General features: G+C 55.3%; 1 protein-coding gene and 1 pseudogene across 2 annotated transcripts; both read left to right on the top strand.

Annotated features, from left to right (window-relative positions):
* The first annotated feature begins 1,652 nt into the window (after positions 1–1,652).
* On the top strand, positions 1,653–18,591 carry NATD1 (N-acetyltransferase domain containing 1). The gene is made up of 3 exons (XM_081116166.1): positions 1,653–1,881; positions 12,472–12,590; positions 14,730–18,591. Exons 1-3 carry the CDS (start codon positions 1,776–1,778, stop codon positions 14,844–14,846), a joined length of 342 nt encoding a protein of 113 aa, XP_080972292.1. The 5' UTR covers positions 1,653–1,775; the 3' UTR covers positions 14,847–18,591.
* LOC308568760 (glycolipid transfer protein pseudogene) lies at positions 4,293–5,899 on the top strand (annotated as a pseudogene). The gene is made up of 3 exons: positions 4,293–4,350; positions 5,143–5,207; positions 5,311–5,899. The product of its transcript is annotated as a glycolipid transfer protein pseudogene (transcript).
* Positions 18,592–18,913: the final 322 nt, after the last annotated feature.

Raw genomic sequence — 18,913 nt, 5'->3', positions numbered from 1 at the left:
TATCATGGCTCAGCCTTTCTTTCCAAACTCCATGATACAACACACTCTTGCTAAAAATAAAAAATAAATAAAATTTCTTAGTATTTTCTCAATAAATATATCTGACAAAGGACACATAACCAAACAATTGAAGGAATTCCAATTAATCAACGAGAAAAAAATGAATCAACAAAATACTTAACTGGCCCTTCACAAAAGTAGATTTCCTAATGGCCAAGGAGCGTACAAAAAAGGCTCCACACCATCAGTCACTAGGCAAATGCAAATTAAAGCCAGTGAGAGGAGACTTCGCACACATCAGAATGGCTAAAATAAAGAAGACTGCAAAGACTAACAATACCAAACTCCCAAAATTGTTGGTGGGAGTGTAAAGTGATACAACCACTTTGGAAAAAAGTCTGGCAATTTCTCATGACACTCAAGATGCAACTACTGTTGCGGCCACTCAAGAGAAATGGTACAATACAGACACCAAAAGATGTGGTCAAGAATGTCCATGGCAGGTTTACTTAATAAGTCAAAACCCCCAAACAGCCCAAATGCCCGTCATAGGTGGATAAATAAATTGTGGTAAATGCCACAGTGGAATACTACTCAGTGATGAAAAAGATACCCCCAGCAACATAGAAGAATCTCACGGATCAAGTGAACAAAAGAAATCGTACATTAAGTCGTACATACTGTGTGACTTCGTCTGTGTGAAGTTCTGGGATAAGCAAATGAGTCAATCCCGCTAGAAGTCAAGGTAGCAGTTACTTCAAGGGCTGGGGCACCGGTGGAAGGGGCAACGGGAACACTGGTGCCACGGATCCTGATTGCGCAGCGGTCACGTGGGCGTGAACAGCAGGCTGACACTCTAAGCAGCAAACTAGTAAAAAGTAACCTACAGGCATGCGACCCAGCGACGCAGCTGGGGGTGGGAGGGGCACAGTGCAGGTGTGAACAAGCTCAGGGGCAGCAAGCGCCTGGCCAAGTTCCCTTTCAAAAAAGAAATCTGGACCCCCGGAGAGCCCTGCGCCTCTTCAGGCAAGTTCCCGGGCTTCTTGGGACTCAGTCTCTCCATCTTTGGATTGAACCCAGACATCTCCAAGTCCTCTTCCTGCAATTCTGCCTCTTTTGAGGCGAGGAGGCATTTCGCCCCTATCGCAAACAGCTCATCCACGGGTGGGCCGCAGCACCCATCCTCCCGGGGCTCCAGCTGCGCGTGAGCTGACGAAGGGCTGCCACGGCCCCGCGCCTGCCCCGCGCCGGGAGGGCGGTGCACCTGTCTCAGGCGCGCCGCGAGTGTTGGCCGAGCTCGCGGGGTCCTTCCGGGGCGCTTCCCGTCGTTTGCTAGGGTTTTGCTAAGCACAGCCGCGCACACAGCAAGTGCTTAGTCAGCGGTGCCTGCGAGGGAAGAGCTGGGGTTTCCCTACAGGTCATCCTGTCTTTTTGAGGAGGGGTCCGGGCGGGGGGCCCCAGTTGCCAGTGGTTAAGCGCAAGAGGGAACAGCGGCCCCTGGCGGCGGCGGCGCGCGTTTTGTTCGCAGCTGCGCGCGGAACGCGCGGCGGGCCCGCGGCCCCTTTAAGAGGGGCCGGAATGTATCAAAACAAAAGCGCCGGCGCCCACTGGCCGCGCGCCGCACGTGACCGCACAGCTGATTTCCTGCCCTTTTGTCGCGGCCGCCGCCGGTGTCAGCGTCGGCGCCGCCCGCCGTCTCCCGGGCGGGCGCAGGCCTCCGGGGCCCCCGCGCCCGGCTAGGAGCCCGCCGGCCGGGGCGGGGCGTGCCCGCGCCGATGGCGCACTCGCCGGGCGCTGCGCCGCCGGGCGCGCTGGAGCAGGGCTGCCCCATCCGCGTGGAGCACGACCGTCGGCGCCGCCAGTTCACCGTCCGGCTCAACGGTAACCGAGGCCCGGCCGCTCCCGCCTTTTGTCCGCGGGCGGGCGGGCGGCGGGTCCGCTCGGGGCGCGGGCCGGGGGGGACGGGCTGCGGGGCGAGCGCCCACGCGGGACCGCCCCGCGGGGCGGCGGGGGCGGGGAAGCGGAAGCGCGGGGCGGCCGGGAGTCGCACCTGCCCGGGCCTCGCGCGCCCCGGCGCCCGCCGAGGGCGAGCCGCCCTGACGCCCGCCGCCCGCCCGCGCCGAGGGTGACGAGCCGCGCCTCTGCCCGCGGGTCCTTCCGACCCGGCGCCCGAGACGGCCGGGCCGCCCGCCGCGCCCGGTGCCCCCGGGAGGAGCGCCTCCCGCCGGCGGGGCGAGATGCTGCGGGAGAGCGGGGCCTGCGGGCCGCCCGCCGCGCCCGGTGCCCCCGGGAGGAGCGCCTCCCGCCGGCGGGGCGGGATGCTGCGGGAGAGCGCGGCCGGGACGGCGGGCGCGGGCGCCAGTCGGCGGCCCTGACCTTGTTTTCTAAACCAGAAAGCACGGCCAAGCCTTCATTTCCTGTGAAGAAAGGTTCCTCCGCTTTCTAGCCCACACCCGTCTCCTACGAAGCCTGGGGGTGGGAAGTGGAACTATGAAGTGAAGGGCCGTGACCCCCGGCGTCCCACCCGCGCCATCGCCGAGAAGGGAAGGCGGAGGCCCGCGGGCGGGGAGAGCCGGCGCGGGGCCCTGCCTGGGCTGACTCCCCGCTGAGCCCCGGCCTGCAGGCGGACGCATCGGCGGGGGCGGGGCGGGGCGGGGACATTTCTGAGACCCCCTTTTGGGCTGTGCTGGGCATTGAGCCATGTCCTGGCATATCCTTGTGATGTGGGCATCACTACCCTGTCAGGGGGGAGTAGCCGCCTCCATGTTCCTACCTGTTGCAGGTGGAAGTGGAGCTCCTGGGGTGCTCCTGAGGGAGGGTGAGGTACTGGGGAAAGCTTTATTAATGTTACATTAAGGGAGTTCCCCTGCAGGGTTCTCTCTCCCTCCGTCCTGCCGTGGAAAAAGTCCCATTTTGTCTTCAGCAGAGAGGATTAAAGCCACTGCCCAGAGCTTCCGTCCCATACTGAAGCACAGTCCAGCCCAGCATCTGGCTCGCTTAGCTTGTGTTCCCAGCTGCAGTCCATTGTGTGTAGGGTCTGCATGGCCATGGGCCATGCAACTTCTAGGGCCATATGGCAGGTGCTTGCAGGTGACAGAGCAAGCGAGAAATAGGAGTGCAGGTGGCAAGAGAGAGAAAGCTTCTTTGTCTGAGGATTTTAACCAAAGATTTCTCGAGCTTGCTATGGCTCTACCCTCCTAGCCAATCCATGGTTTCCCAGGCTAGACTGATAGGCAAGCATCTTTCCTATGTCACCCCGACTCCACTGCGCATGCGTGTATTTCTCTCTTTGCTTTCTTCTTATTATTAATATTAGCTAGCTAATTACAATGGTAACAACCCCACATTACAGATGAGTAAACTGAGGCTTAGAGCATAGGACAGGAGTGACTTTCTCAGCATCAATGAAGTGCCAGAGCCAGAACTCAGACACTGTTCTTTCCACATGGAAGCAAGTCCTTCCACTGCTGTGGCCCAACTGGGCATGACACCCAGGGCCCTGGCTGCTCTTGTTGAGAGGTGTTACCAAACTCAAGGGGTTCACTACTTGGGGGTGTTCCATTCTTGCCAGGTAGTTTTATATACTTGCAGCAAGTAAAAGAGAGTGGAGACCCATCTCCAAAGCTCTGCCTGCAGGCAATTACAGGTTGATTTCTTCTTTACAGTTAGCTACTTTTAAGTTTATGAGGTGGGTTCCTGTCAAGCTCCTCCTGTTTACAGCTGGTTTGCAAAGCACTGTGCTACATTTTAATGTTCAGCAAGAACAGCACTTAGTAAGAATGGCTCAGACCTTGACAGCCTTGTCCTATCTAACAAAGGGGCCTTTGGCTTTTCAAATCCTCTTTTCTGAGGTTCCAGAGAGGCCTCTGGTTCCCTTGGGTGCTCCAGCGGGTCTGTACACTCACAGAGACAAAAGAAAAAAGGGATTTTCAGGGTTCTCCTTCCAAATGAGTCCAGCCAAAGGATACCCCCTCTAGAGCTGGTTGTGGTGACAGCTAGATGTGCCCAGCCATATTTCTAAAGTTGCCCACTTCTGGAACCTACTGTCCAGACAGCTAACTATAAAGTGTCCCAGGAACCCCCCCCCCCCCCCCCCCCCCCCCCCCCCCCGCCAAGTCCAGGGAGCAGTGTAAGACTGCCTGTCCCTCTCCAGCCTGCACACCAGGGCTCTGCAGCCCATCCTGGTCCAGTCTGGCACTGGATATTGGGGGTGGGGGGCTCTGAGAGCAGGACCATCTGTATCTGGGTGGCACCCTGCCTCAGCTGGGGAGGGGATGGCTCGGTTTGCCGTAATGTCTCTCAACTGCAAGGCCAGCCCAGGTGGCCAGCTTAGCGTGCCTGTTGAGAGATGTGAGCACTAAAGCTGAGAGACAGTGGCCCTAGGGTTTCCAGTGCCCAGGTCAGGTAATAAATCAAGTGTAAGGTGTCCTAGAAAACAAAGGCCTTGTGAGAAATAAAGCAGGGCCGGGAGGAGGGTGTGTTGGGAAAGGGCTGCTGTTCAGAACCAGGTGTCCAGGAGGGCCTCCCTGGGGGGGGTGGCATTTAGTAAAGACCTAGCAGAAGCAAGGAAGGGAGTTAGAGTGGGAAGAGCTTTCCAAAAGAACGGAGCAGCAAGTGTGGAGGCCCTGTGGAGCCTGGTGGGCATCGGGAGCAGCAGGGGGTGGAGGAACAAAGAGAGGATCTTAGCAGATGTTGTCAGGAGGTGATGGTGTGAGGCCTTAGAAGGCGTTGTGAGGACTTGGCTTTGACTCTGAGGGAGATGGGTGCACAGGAGGGTCTTGAGCAGAAAATGGACAGGATGTTTCAGGCTCCCTCCAGGTGGTCTGAGGGAAACAGACTGTGGAGCAGGACAGAGCAGGGAAGCGGCTACTGTTCTGGTCCAGGCAGTGTGAGCAGAGGTGGGGAGAAGTAGCCAGCTCCTGGACAATTGTTGAAGGAAGCCTGGTTAGGACTTGCTGATGTGGGCATGAGAGAATGCTGAAGCTCAGGCTTGTCTGACCTCCAAATTCAGGTTCAGAAATGCTTGCTTGTATGTCCCCATTTCATAGGTGGGGAAACAGGGCACACAACCAGTAGGCAGCTAAGCCAGAATTGTGCTCCCCCTAGGGGGCCCTTTCTTTGGCCTTCCCTCTCCCCTCTCAGGCAGGGCCAAGTGTCCCATTTCCTTCAAGAAGAAGGGTCTAAGGCTGGTGTCCCCAGAGTCTGCGGCAGGCAGCAGTGACAGCTGTAGCACTGATGGGGCAGGGGACAGAGGCACTGCTTCGACTCCTGTGGAACTGGCTGGGGCATCACCACAGGCCTTGATCCCAGAATGGCGCTGCTGGTGAGCACCTGCTGAAGCTGCTGCCCACAGACAAGCACATCGAGACCCTGCCCTTCCTCAAGGTGATGTCCAACCTGCCCTCTCCTTCATTGCCCTGGGTCCCCAGTGTTCACCCCCATCAAGGCAGACATAGGTGGCAGTACCACAAAAATCAAAGCTGTGTGTGACACCGACCCAGCCAAGTGCTAGACCTTGCAGAGCATCCTGGAGGTGGAGAAGGAAATGTACGGAGTACAGTGGCCTGGAGTGGGGACCACGCTGGTGCTGATGTGGCTGAAAAGAGGCCTCCGCCTCATCCAGGTCCTCCTCCAGAGGAGTGGAATGAGAACCACCCAGCCTCATCCGTGTCAGTGCCATCAAAACCTGTGAGAAGGCCCACGGGAAGTACCACGGCTGGATCCTGAGAAGACCTCCAGATGGCTCTGTAGGTGGCACCCTGTAGTCCGGCTTCCTGAGAGCGCTCTCCAGGGGCCAGAACGTGACGGAGCAGAGCACCTAGAGAAGGTCTGCCTCTTCCTGCAGACCTCTCGTCATCTACGAGATGTACACCAAGAAGAGTGCCGAGCTCAACTGTGAGGTGTAGGCGAGCCCAAGAGCTGGTACATCCGGCCCCTCACAGAACAGACAGACCCAGGTCACTGTGAGTCAGGCCCCTGGCCTGCATCACCCTCCCCCAGGGTGGCCCGGAGCCTGGCTGGGGTCTGCCAGGAGGGCCCTGGCTTTTTAAAAGCCATTTTTTGGACTATCCTAATGGAGCAATACGTAACGATCCTACTTCTGAGTCCTTTGAGTTTCACATCAGCTCAGACTGACTGTACCTTCATTCAGTGGGTAAAAAAATGCTGCCGCCCATTAGGGCGTGGCTCAGCGGTTGAACATCGACCTAGGATCCAGGCAATCGGGGTTTAATTCCCGGTCAGGGCACATGCCCAGGTTGCGGGCTGGGTCCCCAGTCGGGGGCGTGCAGGAGGCAGCCGATCAATGACTCTCTCATCATTAATGTTTCTCTCTCTCTCTCCCTTTCCCTTCCTCTCTCTGAAATCAATAAAGATATATTTTTAAAAAACAAAACAAAAAAAGAAACGCTGCCAATAAATCAAGTCCTTGGGTTTTTTCCCCCCCACACACAGAGCATGACTCTGGGAGAGCCATGTCATTCACCTCACTTTAAAAATGAGGATGTGTCCTTCTAATTATGTTTTGGGTATTTTAAGGACCATAAGGAGTTTGATTTGAAATTATACAGGACCCCTATTGTAGGATTCTTTTTTTAAAACAAACTGAGTGTGCCCTCATGTGATTGCACAGCCCAACCTCATATCACTGTCATTCTAGATACCCTACTCTTTTTTTCTGACTGTCTTTTTCCAGACAGTTTTTAAAAATATATATTTTTATTGATTTTTAGTGAGAGAAGAAGGGAGAGGGAGAGAACATCAACATGAGAGCGGAACTTCTATTGGCTGTCTCCTGCACATCTGCTACCTGGAAATGAGCCCACAGCCCAGGTATGTGCCCTGACCTGGAAGGGAGCCAGGGTAGTTCTTTTTTCTTTTTAATCCTCACCTGAGGATATATTTTTATTGGTTTTAGAGAAAGTGAAAGGGAGAGAGAAAAAAACATCAGTGTGAGAGAGAGACATCAATTGACTGCCTCCCGTATGCACCCTGACCATGAATTGAACCTGCAACCTTTTGGTGTACAGGACGATACTCCAACTGAACCACCCGGCTGGAGCCCAGACAGTTCTTTTATAGCAGAAAATAACCAGCAAGCCTTTGATGACCGTGACCATGGGGACTTTGTGTTAAAACTATCAGGCACAAATAATTGACCAGAGATGACCAAATTGCCAGTCTTCTGGGACAGCTTTTTTTTAATTTTCTTCAGGGACAGCTTTTCCAATTTAAGAAACTACCTACATGTACATTCTCTCCAAGGGGAGACCACGAGCCTCCCGATGCTGAGACTCAAGGAAATACCTCGCTACCTTAACTGTCCTTTCTGGCACTAACGAGTTGTATTTTTGAAGGTATTAAGGTGAATAGAGGTACCCCCAAACAACTGATGTGTGTTAAAAATACAGTGAGGAACAATTGGGGATTTTTATGCAGAAACTAAATAATTCTTAATAAATAAATCTCTATTTTGGAAAAAATTTTTTTAAAAAAGAAGGTTCATTTGTGGGTCCTAGAATCCTATTGCGTTCCACATCCTCTCCAACCCTCTGAGGTACCAGAGAGCCAGCCGCTGCCTCTGGCTCCCTCAGCACCCCCAGAGGCAGCAGGGCGGAAAGTGCAGCCTCGGGTCTTGTGGCATTCAGATCCCTGGATATGAGGCTCCTGCATGAGCCCCAAGAAGTTCCCATGCCCCGTACCGTTCCGTCATAGCCACCTAGAACTGTGTCCCCAGGAGGGATGCCTGCTGTGGCAAGGGTACCAGTTGGGTCTGTGAGTGGACTTTCCTGGGTAACCCCCAGGGTCTGCCCTCACATGCTTCCTGGCTATGTTGGCTGGTCCTCTTGAGCTTTCCCACGTGGCAGCCCCCTCTGCCTAACCTACCTCTGAGCCACAAACTTGTGGCCCCTCCCCAAACCAGGCTCTGTGTGTGGAGACGCCTGCAATGCTGTCTGGGTGCTTCTGGGGCCTGCTCCCTGCTCCTGCACCCACTTGTCCCTGGTCAGCTTCCTCAGCTCCCAGAGGGAACAGAAGGCCCCTGCCCCTCATCTGTACAATGGGTGTTTTGACCTTCAGGCCTATCTCTCAGCTGTTGCTGGCAGAGTGGAGATGGTGGCTGTCGTTGCCCTCTGCACAGACCCCACATCTCCCACCCAGAACTCTGCTCCTCTTCCCACCTGCCAGGGAAGGCGATTTCTCAGTGACCACCTTCTGATACCTTCTTGGGGCCCTTGGTCCTGGGGTTGAAGCCAGCGGAGGGTACTGAGGTAGAGTCCCAGTGGTAGGGTCTCTCAGTCCCTGAGTAGCTTTAACTTTTCTCAAAACTACTTCAGTCTGTGATCTCAATGTGATTCTCAGGCCCAGGGGGGAAGTAGCAATTGTCCCAGGACAGGTGAGATCTTGGGCACAAGGTGTCGAGACTGGTTTTGAGTCACCTGGCAGAGCTGGGACTAGAACCCAGGGCTCTGCCCTACCTTGGACTTGTTCCTATGGCCCCCAGGAGTGGCAAGTACTGGTCCCCTTTGCTAGTCAGAGTCTTGATGGCTCACAGAACCCAACCCTGAGAATGTCCTGGGCCCAGCCAGACCCTGCCCTGGGGCTCGTCCTACAACACTGTGAGCAGAGATAGTGCTATCCATGAGCCAAGCTGCCGACACTGACAGATGATGTGGTGCCCAGGGGTGCAAGGTTGATTACATAGCCCTGCCCTTCCCTTCTGTTGATGGTCAGGGAGGCCTCTGGAGAGGTGACATTGGGTTCACCTTGAATAATAAGGAGGAGCCAACCTTAGGAGGCCCTAGGGGGAGGGATGCCAGGCAGAGGGAGCAACCTGACAGAAGCTGGGGGTTGAGAACTGAGTGTACGTGAGGAGCAGTGAGGAGGCCAGTGTGGCTGGACTAGGGCCCTGAGCAGAGGACAGATGGGATCTGACTCGGCTTCCATGGGTTGATGCAGAGGTGCCCACGGAGATGTGAGCAGCACTGGCCAAATGCTAAGCATGTTTTGAAGGTTATACCCATGGACCTGTCTCAGGATCATAAGAGAAAGACAAGGCAAGGAGGTCCCCAGGATCTTGACCTGAGCCACAGGGGGTGGCCATTTTCTGGGGCTTTCCAGGCAGGTTTAGGGGAGGGGGAAGGGCGTTTAGGTGATGTTGGGTGTGAGTGGTTGGGACTGGGTGGCCTTTGCAGGCCTTTACGACCAAGGTACCAGGCCACAGGCCAGGTGCTCTAGAATTGCCCACTGAGGGTCTGGTTCCTCCCTAGCCAGGGTGGTGTGATCTGGCCAGTAGAGGCCTTGGAAGGGGGGCATCATTAATGCATTTTTTCCCTCACGCGTAGCGTATGTCCACCCTGGCAGCTCCAATGTCCCTCTGTTTCTCTTTCAGCCAGAAGAGCCTCCTAATTGAGCTTAGCCTGTCTCCAGCCAGCTCCATACACCGAGAGGTGTGTGACTGCCTCTCAGAGCCTCAGTTTTCCCATCTGTAAACAGGGATCTGAGAATCCTACCCATTTTGTAAGATTTTCATGAGGATTAGTGTGTGGAGAGAGCTGACATGGGCCTGGCCAATGCCAAGGCTTCACAGGTGTGAGCTGCAGCTGTTGCCATCTGCTGTCTCCTCCAAGGCTTGGGCCCAGGCTGTGGGAAGGCTGGAGTGCTAGGCAGACCAGTAGCCCACAAGTCAGCCTCAAACCCCCATAATGTCTGGCAGAGAGAGAACAGCAGTTGTTTGTAGGACAGTATCTCCTGAGCGTCTTCCCTGGGCACCAAGATGCAGTGGTGATGGAACCCATGTGACCACCAGGAGCTGATGAACAAGGGTTGGGGGCACAACCCCAGGCCATTTGGGATCTGTTCCATCCACGGCCCAAGTGGCCACTTCAGGAATATTGATTGAGGGAATGGGTAGGCGGATGAACAGAGGAATTCGCAAGCTTTCTATGGCTTGAGGCCCCACCACTTCCCTCTCTGCAGAGATAGCAATGGCCTAAAAGCCGAGATCTCCTCAGGGCTTGCGAGGCCCCACGTGATTCGGCCCCAGAGCCTCCAGTGTGGCTTACTACCACTCTCCCCACTCCAGCCAGCCCTGCTGCCTCCTCATTGCTTCTGGAACATTGTACCTCAGGGCCTTTGCACATGCTGTTCTTGGTACCTGGACTCTTCATCCCCCACATCTCCTTTTGCATTCCTTACCCCTTTGGGTCTTTGCTCAAGGGAGGCCTTTCCTGTGTACCTTCTTTAAAATGGCAGCCCTGCCCTTCACCCCTTCTCTGCTGTAGTAGTCTCCAGGTTAGCCCCATTGAATCCTATATTGTCTATAACTTTGCTTATTTTCTGTTTCCTTCCATGAGGGAGCATTTGCTCCGTTTTCTTTATACATCCAGTGCCTGAAACCCTACCTGATATGTGGTAGGCCCTTGATGAGTTTGGGGTAATTAAGTGGCCAGGGTGGGCAGGCAGGCAGATCCTTTGGTGACTACTGACCGGGTAGTCCAAAAATAGCCTGCTGGTCTCTGCTGTCCTATTCTGGGTGAGTTGAATTAACCCCAGCAGGTGTGGGAGCTGAGACCTGAGTCCTGTGCTGCACAGCCAGGGCAGGTGGCAGTGGAGGCCAAAACTGGGCCCTGGCCCGCCAGAGCAGCAGTCAAGCAGTGAGGAGGAGATGCTGGGGCCCCTAGAACCTGCAGAGGGAACAGGGCCACCCCTCAGCAGGACCTGATGAGGGGAAGGGGTATTCCAAGCAGAAGAAACTACCTGGGCAAAGGCAGGAGACAGGGTATGTCAAGGTGGAGCAGGAAGACAGGACTGGGCACTGGGTCTGGAGGCCTGGGTTCCAGCTTTATCTCTGACTTGCTGTGGGATGTGGATCTCTGGGTCTTAGTTTCCCCATCTGGAAATAGGGGGGTGGATTATAGCATCACTCATGGAGCTTTGGGGGAGAATCAGAAAGCCTCCTAACTGGTGTTGGATCCTTTTCTGGTGTCCAATTTGCTGTGAAACCCTGGACTGGTCCTTTGTATCCCTCAGCCTGTCAGTCATCCACTTGTGACACTACAGGCCCCAAGCCCAGCAGCACTTAGCAAATTCTCTATGGTGCTTTAAAGTGAAAAACAGATGAAATACAATTTGCTTTTAGAAATCAGGGAAACACACTTGGCATTGACACATTTTCTTTTAGGGACAGTGAATTAGGTGTTCTAACCCCAGGGCCCTTGCACCCCTTCTAAGCCGTCAGCACGTCCTGCCAGCTGTACCTTCAAAACACCATGAGCCTGACCCCTCAGATGCCCCCTCTGCCTCCCCCTGTGCCCCTCACTGCTCTCCTGGGTTAGTGCAGCGCCGCTCCTCATAGCCAGAGGAGGGGCCCTGAGACGCCCATGTCCTGTTCCTCCTCCAAGGGTCCTCCTGGGACTCCCAGCTCACAATGGCGTAGGCTCTGCAGGACCTCCTCCCACCCGCCCCTCCCCGCCCTCGTCTGCTCCACCCTCTCCCTTGGCCACTCCTGCCTCAGAGCCTCTGTACTGGCTGTTCTCTCAGCCTGGACGCTGCTCCCTAGACAGCCATGGCCCACTTCCTCCTAATTTCTGCCCAGCACTCCCCCTCCCCCACCCCCTAACACTTCTTTGTTCCGTCTCCTGTTCTAGTGAGTTTCATAAGAGAGGGGTCTGGTCCGGCATGGTCATTGCTATGTTCCCAGCACCTGAAATAGTGTCTGGGGCTCAGTAAACATTTGTTAAATGGGACTGGCGGATAGATGTGTGGAGATGAATGGGTAAGTAGATGGGCAGGCAGATGGGAGATGGATGGATGGATGTGGTTGGATGGATGGATGGACAGAGACAGATGGGACTAAAGACATTGGTTAGAGGAACCCCAGTTATTGGGACTTTGGGATGGACTGGTGAGCTCCAGTCTTGGCAGGACTGCGAAGGCACAAAGGCCAGCTTGTTCCTGCTTATGTACCCAGTGTCACTTTCCTGTGGACTCTGGTGCCACACCTTCTGACCTTCCATGGGCCTGGCAAGTAGTCCTGATGCACCTCTTGACCTGCTCTCATCTCTTCAGGCTCTGGTTTAGTTGGGGGCTTGCCAAGTCCTGCTCTGCATCCAGCGCTGAGCCTAGGACTCCAGACCCTCTGGAGGGAGCTCAGGTGGGGACACAGATAGCTGGGCTGTGGGAGTGTTGGGGGTCCTGGGGTGCTGAGACCAAGAACAACAACAAAGGCTCATGGTAACCCAGAGTGATCTGGGTGTTGTTTTAAGCATTTTATGGAGATTACCTCATTTAATTCTCCAAACAACCCTATTATATCCCCACTTTATGGATGAGGAAACCGAGACAGAGAGGTTATTCAGGATCTAAGTGCAGCAGCCTGGCTCCAAATGCCTGTCCCTCCACCCCAGCTGCCATGCCTGGGTCAGGCCCCTAGAGTCTCCGCAGCCTTATGTGTTTACCACCCTCCCCCTGCAGGATGTCATGACCGGGCCGTCCTGCTCTATGAGTACGTGGGCAAGCGGATTGTGGACCTGCAGCACACCGAGGTCCCTGATGCTTATCGTGGGCGTGGCATCGCCAAGCACCTCGCCAAGGTAGGGAGGTGGTGGTAGGAGGTGAGCTCTCCCACTCAGAGGAAACCGTGGCCCTGGTGGCAGCCTCAACCTGTTTCTTGGTCAAAGTGCACATGGGTGCCCACCTTGCCACCAGGTTGCAGCTGGGAGCTGGTGGTTGTCAGGCAGCATGTTTCACCCACTTCTGGCTCCTCTTGGGCTGGTAGCACTGGTTCTGAGCCCAGGCCCCAGGTTCTGCATGGCTTAGCTTCCAAGGCCACTGCCCCTGCTGTGTCAGGAGCTCATTGGCTGGGGCCCCAGCATCCAGCATGAATGTTCAACTAAATCGGCTAGTGCCCCATTCCCTGCCCCGCCCCCGGTATCCCCAAAGTACCTCAAACTCCAGACTACTGGAGAACAAGTTTGAACCTAATAAAGGGAACTGCAGCCTGGACCAGAGAACGGCCTTAAATATCCTTGAGGCCTGCTCCTGAGGGCCCAGTTTCCTGCCTCTGCCTGCTCTTCCTGCCCCCACCCCACCCCAGGCCTCTGTTCCTCCTCCACCCTCCGTGTGACCAATAAAGAAACTGAGACCCCAGCCAGTGTGCTCAGTGGTTAGAGCATCAGCCCACACACCCAAGGGTCTCGGGTTTGATCCTGGTCAAGGGCAGGTACCTGGGTTGCAGGTTCGATTCCCTGCCCCAGTCAGGGTGAGTATGGAAGGCAACCAATTGATGTATCTCTCTCACATGGATGTTTCTCTCTCTCCTCCCCTCCCTCCCACTCTCTCTAAAAATCAATGGAAAAAATTAACTAAAATAAAGTCAACTGAGATTTACTGACCTGGGTAAAGGGGAGTTGGGCCCCACTCTAACCCTAGGGAGCCCTGCCCGTGTCTCCCTGAGCCCTGCCTGGCTAGGGCATGCGGGCATATACCTTGTGCCACTTACTTTGGCACCTTCATGGGCTTTCAGGTTTTTTTATCAGCAAAATGAGAGAATAGACTGGGTTCTTGTCACTAGAGGTTCTCAGGTTGTAAACCCCAGGGTGAGGTGTGGACTGCATGGTGAGGCACACGAAGGCCAGCTCGGGTGTTGGAAGGTCAAATGGGCCAACCGCGTAGCACCAGGCACCTCATAGGCGCTCAATAAATGCTGCTTCCTTTTTCATCAGAAGAGCCAGCACCCCCAGGCTGCCCTCTATGGTGTTTCAGCAAACATTGTTAACCCTCACGCAAGGATATTTTTTCCATTGATTTTTAGAGAGAGTGGAAGGGAGGGGGAGAGAGAGAGAGAGAGAGAGAGAGAAACAGAGAGAAACATTGATGTGAGAGAGACACATCAATTGGTTGCCTCCCACACATGCCCCAACTGGGGCTGGGGATCAAACCTGCAACCCAGGTATGTGCTCTTAACCAGGAATCGAACCTGCTACCGTTCAGCCAGGGCTCAGCAGAGACGGACATCACACATACCCTTTCCTCCATCCCCGGACCTCACTGGAGACCATGACAACAGCCATAGACCAAAGCCATGTGCTGGTCCCCCATCGTTTCCCCCACCATTGCCTTTGGGAGCCTTGTAATAACTAAGTGTGCCTTTTGCTGGGTGCAGGAAGCCCTGGGGGGGCAGTGAGAGCCCTGAGGCACCCTGACCCAGCCTCCAGAGGAAGGTTCCAGGAGGAAGCCTCAAGTGAGCTGTCACATGAAGAATACATGAAAAAGAGGAGCTTAGGGAGGCACCCAGGAGCACACAGCCCTGAGAATGGAAAGGGCAAGCTGTAGAGACAAGCTTGGGATGGGTGTGAGACAGACAAGATAGGCAGTGGGGCAGGGTTCTCTAGGTTTAGCCCCTGCCCATGTCACCCCTGGCCATTGGCTGCTCTGTGTGGAGAACACCTCCCAGGCAGTTTTGGGCAGGAGCTCAGGATCCAGTCCTGGCTTATTCTCTTCCATTACATGTGCTTCAGGCAGTTTACCAACACTTTCTGCTTCAGTTTCCCCAACTGAAATAGGGGTGGTGGTGACGGCACCCCTCCCTCTACTGCAGACTGAGTAGAACAGGTGTCATGGGCAGCCAGCTCCCGTCCTCGGAGGGAATAGCCTGGAAGGTGTGGGGGTCAGGCCATGAGCCAGGGTGTAGGCTACAGGCACTGACCTCTCTCTCTCTCCCCGGCTGTCAGGCTGCTCTGGACTTCGTGGTGGAGGAGGACCTGAAGGCCCACCTCACCTGCTGGTACATCCAAAAGTACGTCAAGGAGAACCCACTGCCGCAGTACCTGGAGCGTCTGCAGCCGTGACCCTGGCTTGCAGGGCAGGAGTGCTCCTGCCAGACCTTTCCTTGGCATTCTGCGTGCTCTCAGGAAACCTGGGTCCCATGGGCGACAACTCAGTTATTTTGTAAGGACATTCACCTGTGGCCCCTGGAGGTGGCTGGCCAAGGACAGGCAGTGCTCCAGCAACTGTGGCCAAGGGGAGGCCAAGCAACTGAAGTCCCAGCAGCTCCTGTTTGGCAGACACTGGCCAGCTTTTCAGAAGACTGCACGGCCTGTCGTGGGCAGGCCTGTGAGGGCCTGTGGCCAGGACTGGAACATGGATGGGGCATCCCTGTGGCCTGTCTGGGTCCCATCTGTGTTCCCTGCCCTGTGATTGGCAGGTAGGCTGTCTTGGTACCCCGCCACCACCACTGCCTCTCAGTCTATGTCTTTTTTGCAGATAAGGAGGGTGTTCCCTGTGTTGAGAGGAGCAATAACAAACTATGTGCCAACTTCTGAGGGGCCCAGCGCCAAGCTGTGGCCACCGTTAACGCTGCCCCTCCTCTTCCTCCAGCTGTCTGCCCTGGCAGAGGGTGGCAAGGGTCAGCTCTCCCTGATGTGTGAAGCCAGGAATGGGCAGACTGGGCATTGGCCCAGGCACAACTGTGCACACGCACACAGGCACGCACAGACACAATGCTGAGTGCCAAGCTGTGCATTGGTGGAGAGCTGAAGCAGGGAGCATGGGCTGCTCTCTCCTTGGTACCATTCCCATAACTCCTTGCCTCCTTGTCTCCTTGTCTGTCAGCTCTGCAGGAAACCAAGGTCCCTATCCCCTGTGGCACCCTACCCTCTCCATTTGCCAGTCTCCCAGAGGCCAGCTCCAGGTGCAGCTAAGCCTCACAGGGATCCCTGCCACTCACTGGCCTCTTGGCCACCCTGTGGGTGAGCTTCCTCAGAAAGGATCCTTTGGAGCTGAGATGGAAGGGAGGCAATCTGTCCTCAAAAAACATCCTCAGCACCCAAAGAAAGAAATATCTCTGCAAAGGGATTCCCTTTGTGGCCGCCAAACATCAGGGCATCTTTCATGGTGATCTTGTGGCTGGGCGTGGTCTGTGACCTGCACATGCACATTCTGGCCTCCAGGAGTTCCCAGGACGGCTGAGGGCACCCCTTTCCCATTGTGCTCCCCAGCTCTGTTTGCAGTGTGCTATTGTGAGGGCCAGAGAAGCCCCTGGGCCCCTGCTGTGCTGGGAGTTGTGGGCCAGAAAGGAATTGCTGGCAGGAGGTGGGCTCAGCTACTGGCTCTCTTCCAAGGCTGGAGGTGTCCCATTCCTAGGACAGTTGAAGAAAAGGGAGGGTTGTAGGCCTGAGAGTGGACACAGTCCAGCCCAGGGTCTTGTCTTTTCCCTCCCTAGGACCACCCCCTCCCACTCACACATCTCCCCAAGTTTAAGCACAGATATTGTCATGAAACTCTCCAGTAGCTCAGCGAGCTGGTGCTGTCTCCCTCTGCAGCCTGTGGGGCGAGGTGACCTAGTTCTAGAAGGGTGCCCTACACAGGATCCTAGGACAAGCAGGGTGTTGAGGAGCAGGGGGCCAGGTGGCACCGGAAGGGGCTTGTTTCTGTCCCCACTGTGTCCCAGCCTGCACCTGTGTTCTAACAGCAGTTGATTCACCATGCCTGGGCCAGCATGCAAACAAAACTCGTTCAACGAGGAGCTGCTCAGGGTCTGGGGTCGGAGGAGAGCTGTGAGCCTAGGACCCAGGGACAGCTCGCCCCCAGTTCATACGAGTGTGACCTGTCCCCTTGCCTCCACTGCCTTGAAGTGCTGCTGCACCACTGCAGGCATCTGATGCTGAGGCCAGCTCCGGGCTCCAGCAGAGCCTCGAGGCAGCAGCGTAGCTGACGACTCTGCCTGGCCAGGGACACTGCAGACCCTGGCCTGGAGCCTCAGTTAACATGGCTCGTTTCGCCATGGCCGGCCTGCCTTTGGTGCTGCCCCATGTGTCTGACATCCCGGCCTCTCCCCGACCTGTGCCAGGGGCAGGATGCCCCGGGAGCCCTTGCTCTGGAGGCAGGGCACCCCCAGCCCCCTTCCAGCAGGTTGCTCAAAGGCCCCGTGTTCTGTCACATCTCGCTTTGTGGAATTTTTACTTGCCCAGTAACTCATGTGCCTTTCCTACTCAGGACCTGTTCCAGGTGATGTCTGGGCTAAGGCTCCAGACCTCCCTTTGTTGTTTTTCAAACTCCTGAACAGACTGCATGACATACATTTCCTCGAAAGCTATGGCCTAGCCCACGGCTTCAGGACGACTTCTAGGAGAGGCACAGTATGGGCTGGTGTCCCCACGCCACCTTGCTCCATCTCCGAGGCGATCTGATTATTGGCCCCGCTTTACCAAGGCATAAACAGGCGTAGCAAGGTTTGGGAGCTCCCAGGGTGTAAGGGGGGGGGTGCAGGCAGGCCTGGTGGGTACCCCAGCCTCCCATCCCTACTTCTGTTACATAATTGGCAGCGCAGCCCCTGTTTTCAGGTAGGGAAAGTAGGGCTCTGAGAGGCATCAAGGTTTGGCGGAGGTCTCACGGCAAGACAGCAGTGGCATAAGGATCTGGGTGGGGACTTTGGCATCGTGCCTTCTGCATCTTTTACCAGGCCCCTGCCATGGTTCCTGCCTCCACCTGAGGTAAAGACCACTCTGAGGCTGTAGTCATGCTCTCAATGTGGACTCCCCTCACCTGCAGAGCAGCTGGAAGCGTTACCTGGAAGAACCTGTGATGTCATATGACCTCACATCAGCTGCCGCTCTTAGACATGTCTCTCTCCCCCTAAAAAGCCTTCTCTTGGGGCTTCTAGTCCTGGGGAGGGAGGTGGGGCACCCATGCAAGCCTGTGGTGTAGAATCACAAATGGCCTCAAAACAGGATCAAGGGAGCCCTGGCCAGCTTGGCTCTGTTGAGCAGCATCTCATGCACTGAAAGGTCACCAGTTCAACTCCCGGTCAGGGCACTTGCCCAAGTTACAGGTTTGATCCACAGTCAGGGTGTGCGAAGCAACCAAGCGAAGGTTTTTCCTCTCACTGCCCAGGGACTCCTTCCTGAGTGGGATGTTTTCCTCTTAATTCCCACCCTGGGGTTACAGTGCTGCCCCCCAACACAAGAGGAGGAGGCCGGCACTGCAATTGCAAGGACTTTACAATCTTGTCAGGCTGGATTCTCCCAGCAGTTCTGGGAGATTCCAGTCATCAGGCCTATCTTATGGATGAGAAAACAGGTCCTGTTGCCCTCGATGTGGCTGGAAGGGGAGGGGAGCAGGATCTGTGCCCAGTTCCTGCCCACTCTATAAAAGGATGTGCCCTTACGTGTCATTAGGTCTTATGTCCACTTAGGTGGCAGATGGTCTTGGAGATCAATACACAGGTAACACTTCTTGCAATTTCCCTGACCATTTGGAAGGCTGAGGTAGGTTCTGTGTTGAGGTACATGTATAATTAGGGGTGATGTTGGAAAGATGACACTGCATGCAAAGCTGGGTTGTGATGGGAACGTTGATGGAGCGTCCAACCATACACACGTTCCTTCCTCAGTTCAGGAGTCTCAGATCTGCTGAAGTCCACCCAAATGTTCCCTCTACTGTTCTCAGGGTCCCACTTCTTCTAAATCAACACCCTAAATTTTATATGAGAGGGCATGTGACTGCAGCCTGCAGGATCAAATATTGGGTTATGTTTTTAGTTCTATCATTCCTATGGCTACAGGATATTAAACAGATTCTTTTCTGGCTGTTGAAGAGGCTGTCTAGTTTTGTACCTGCGCCTTGAGCTGAGTCCAGTTTATTTTCTGCTGACTCCAGTGTGGTCCCAGCAGCCAGCCTACACCAGAGCTTTGTAGCTGTATTGTCCCCACCACAGTCACTAGGGTAGCAGCCGATCAGTCTCCCAGTTCTGCCATCAAGAGGCACCTCACCCCAGGCTCATAAAATACGTGAGATGTTAAGTCACCATTTTGCCCCTGAATGCTGTGAACTGGGTGCCATTTCCCCTGGCCAGTCAAGTCATTACTGTGACCCAGTTGGGTCAGATAACTGGCCCCAGGCTTCTGTGTGTAAGAGA

Source organism: Miniopterus schreibersii (assembly GCF_964146895.1).
Source record: "Miniopterus schreibersii genome assembly, chromosome: 16".
NCBI lineage: Eukaryota > Metazoa > Chordata > Mammalia > Chiroptera > Miniopteridae > Miniopterus > Miniopterus schreibersii.
Note: the sequence above shows the minus strand (reverse complement) of the source record. Positions and strands in the feature narration are given on the sequence as shown.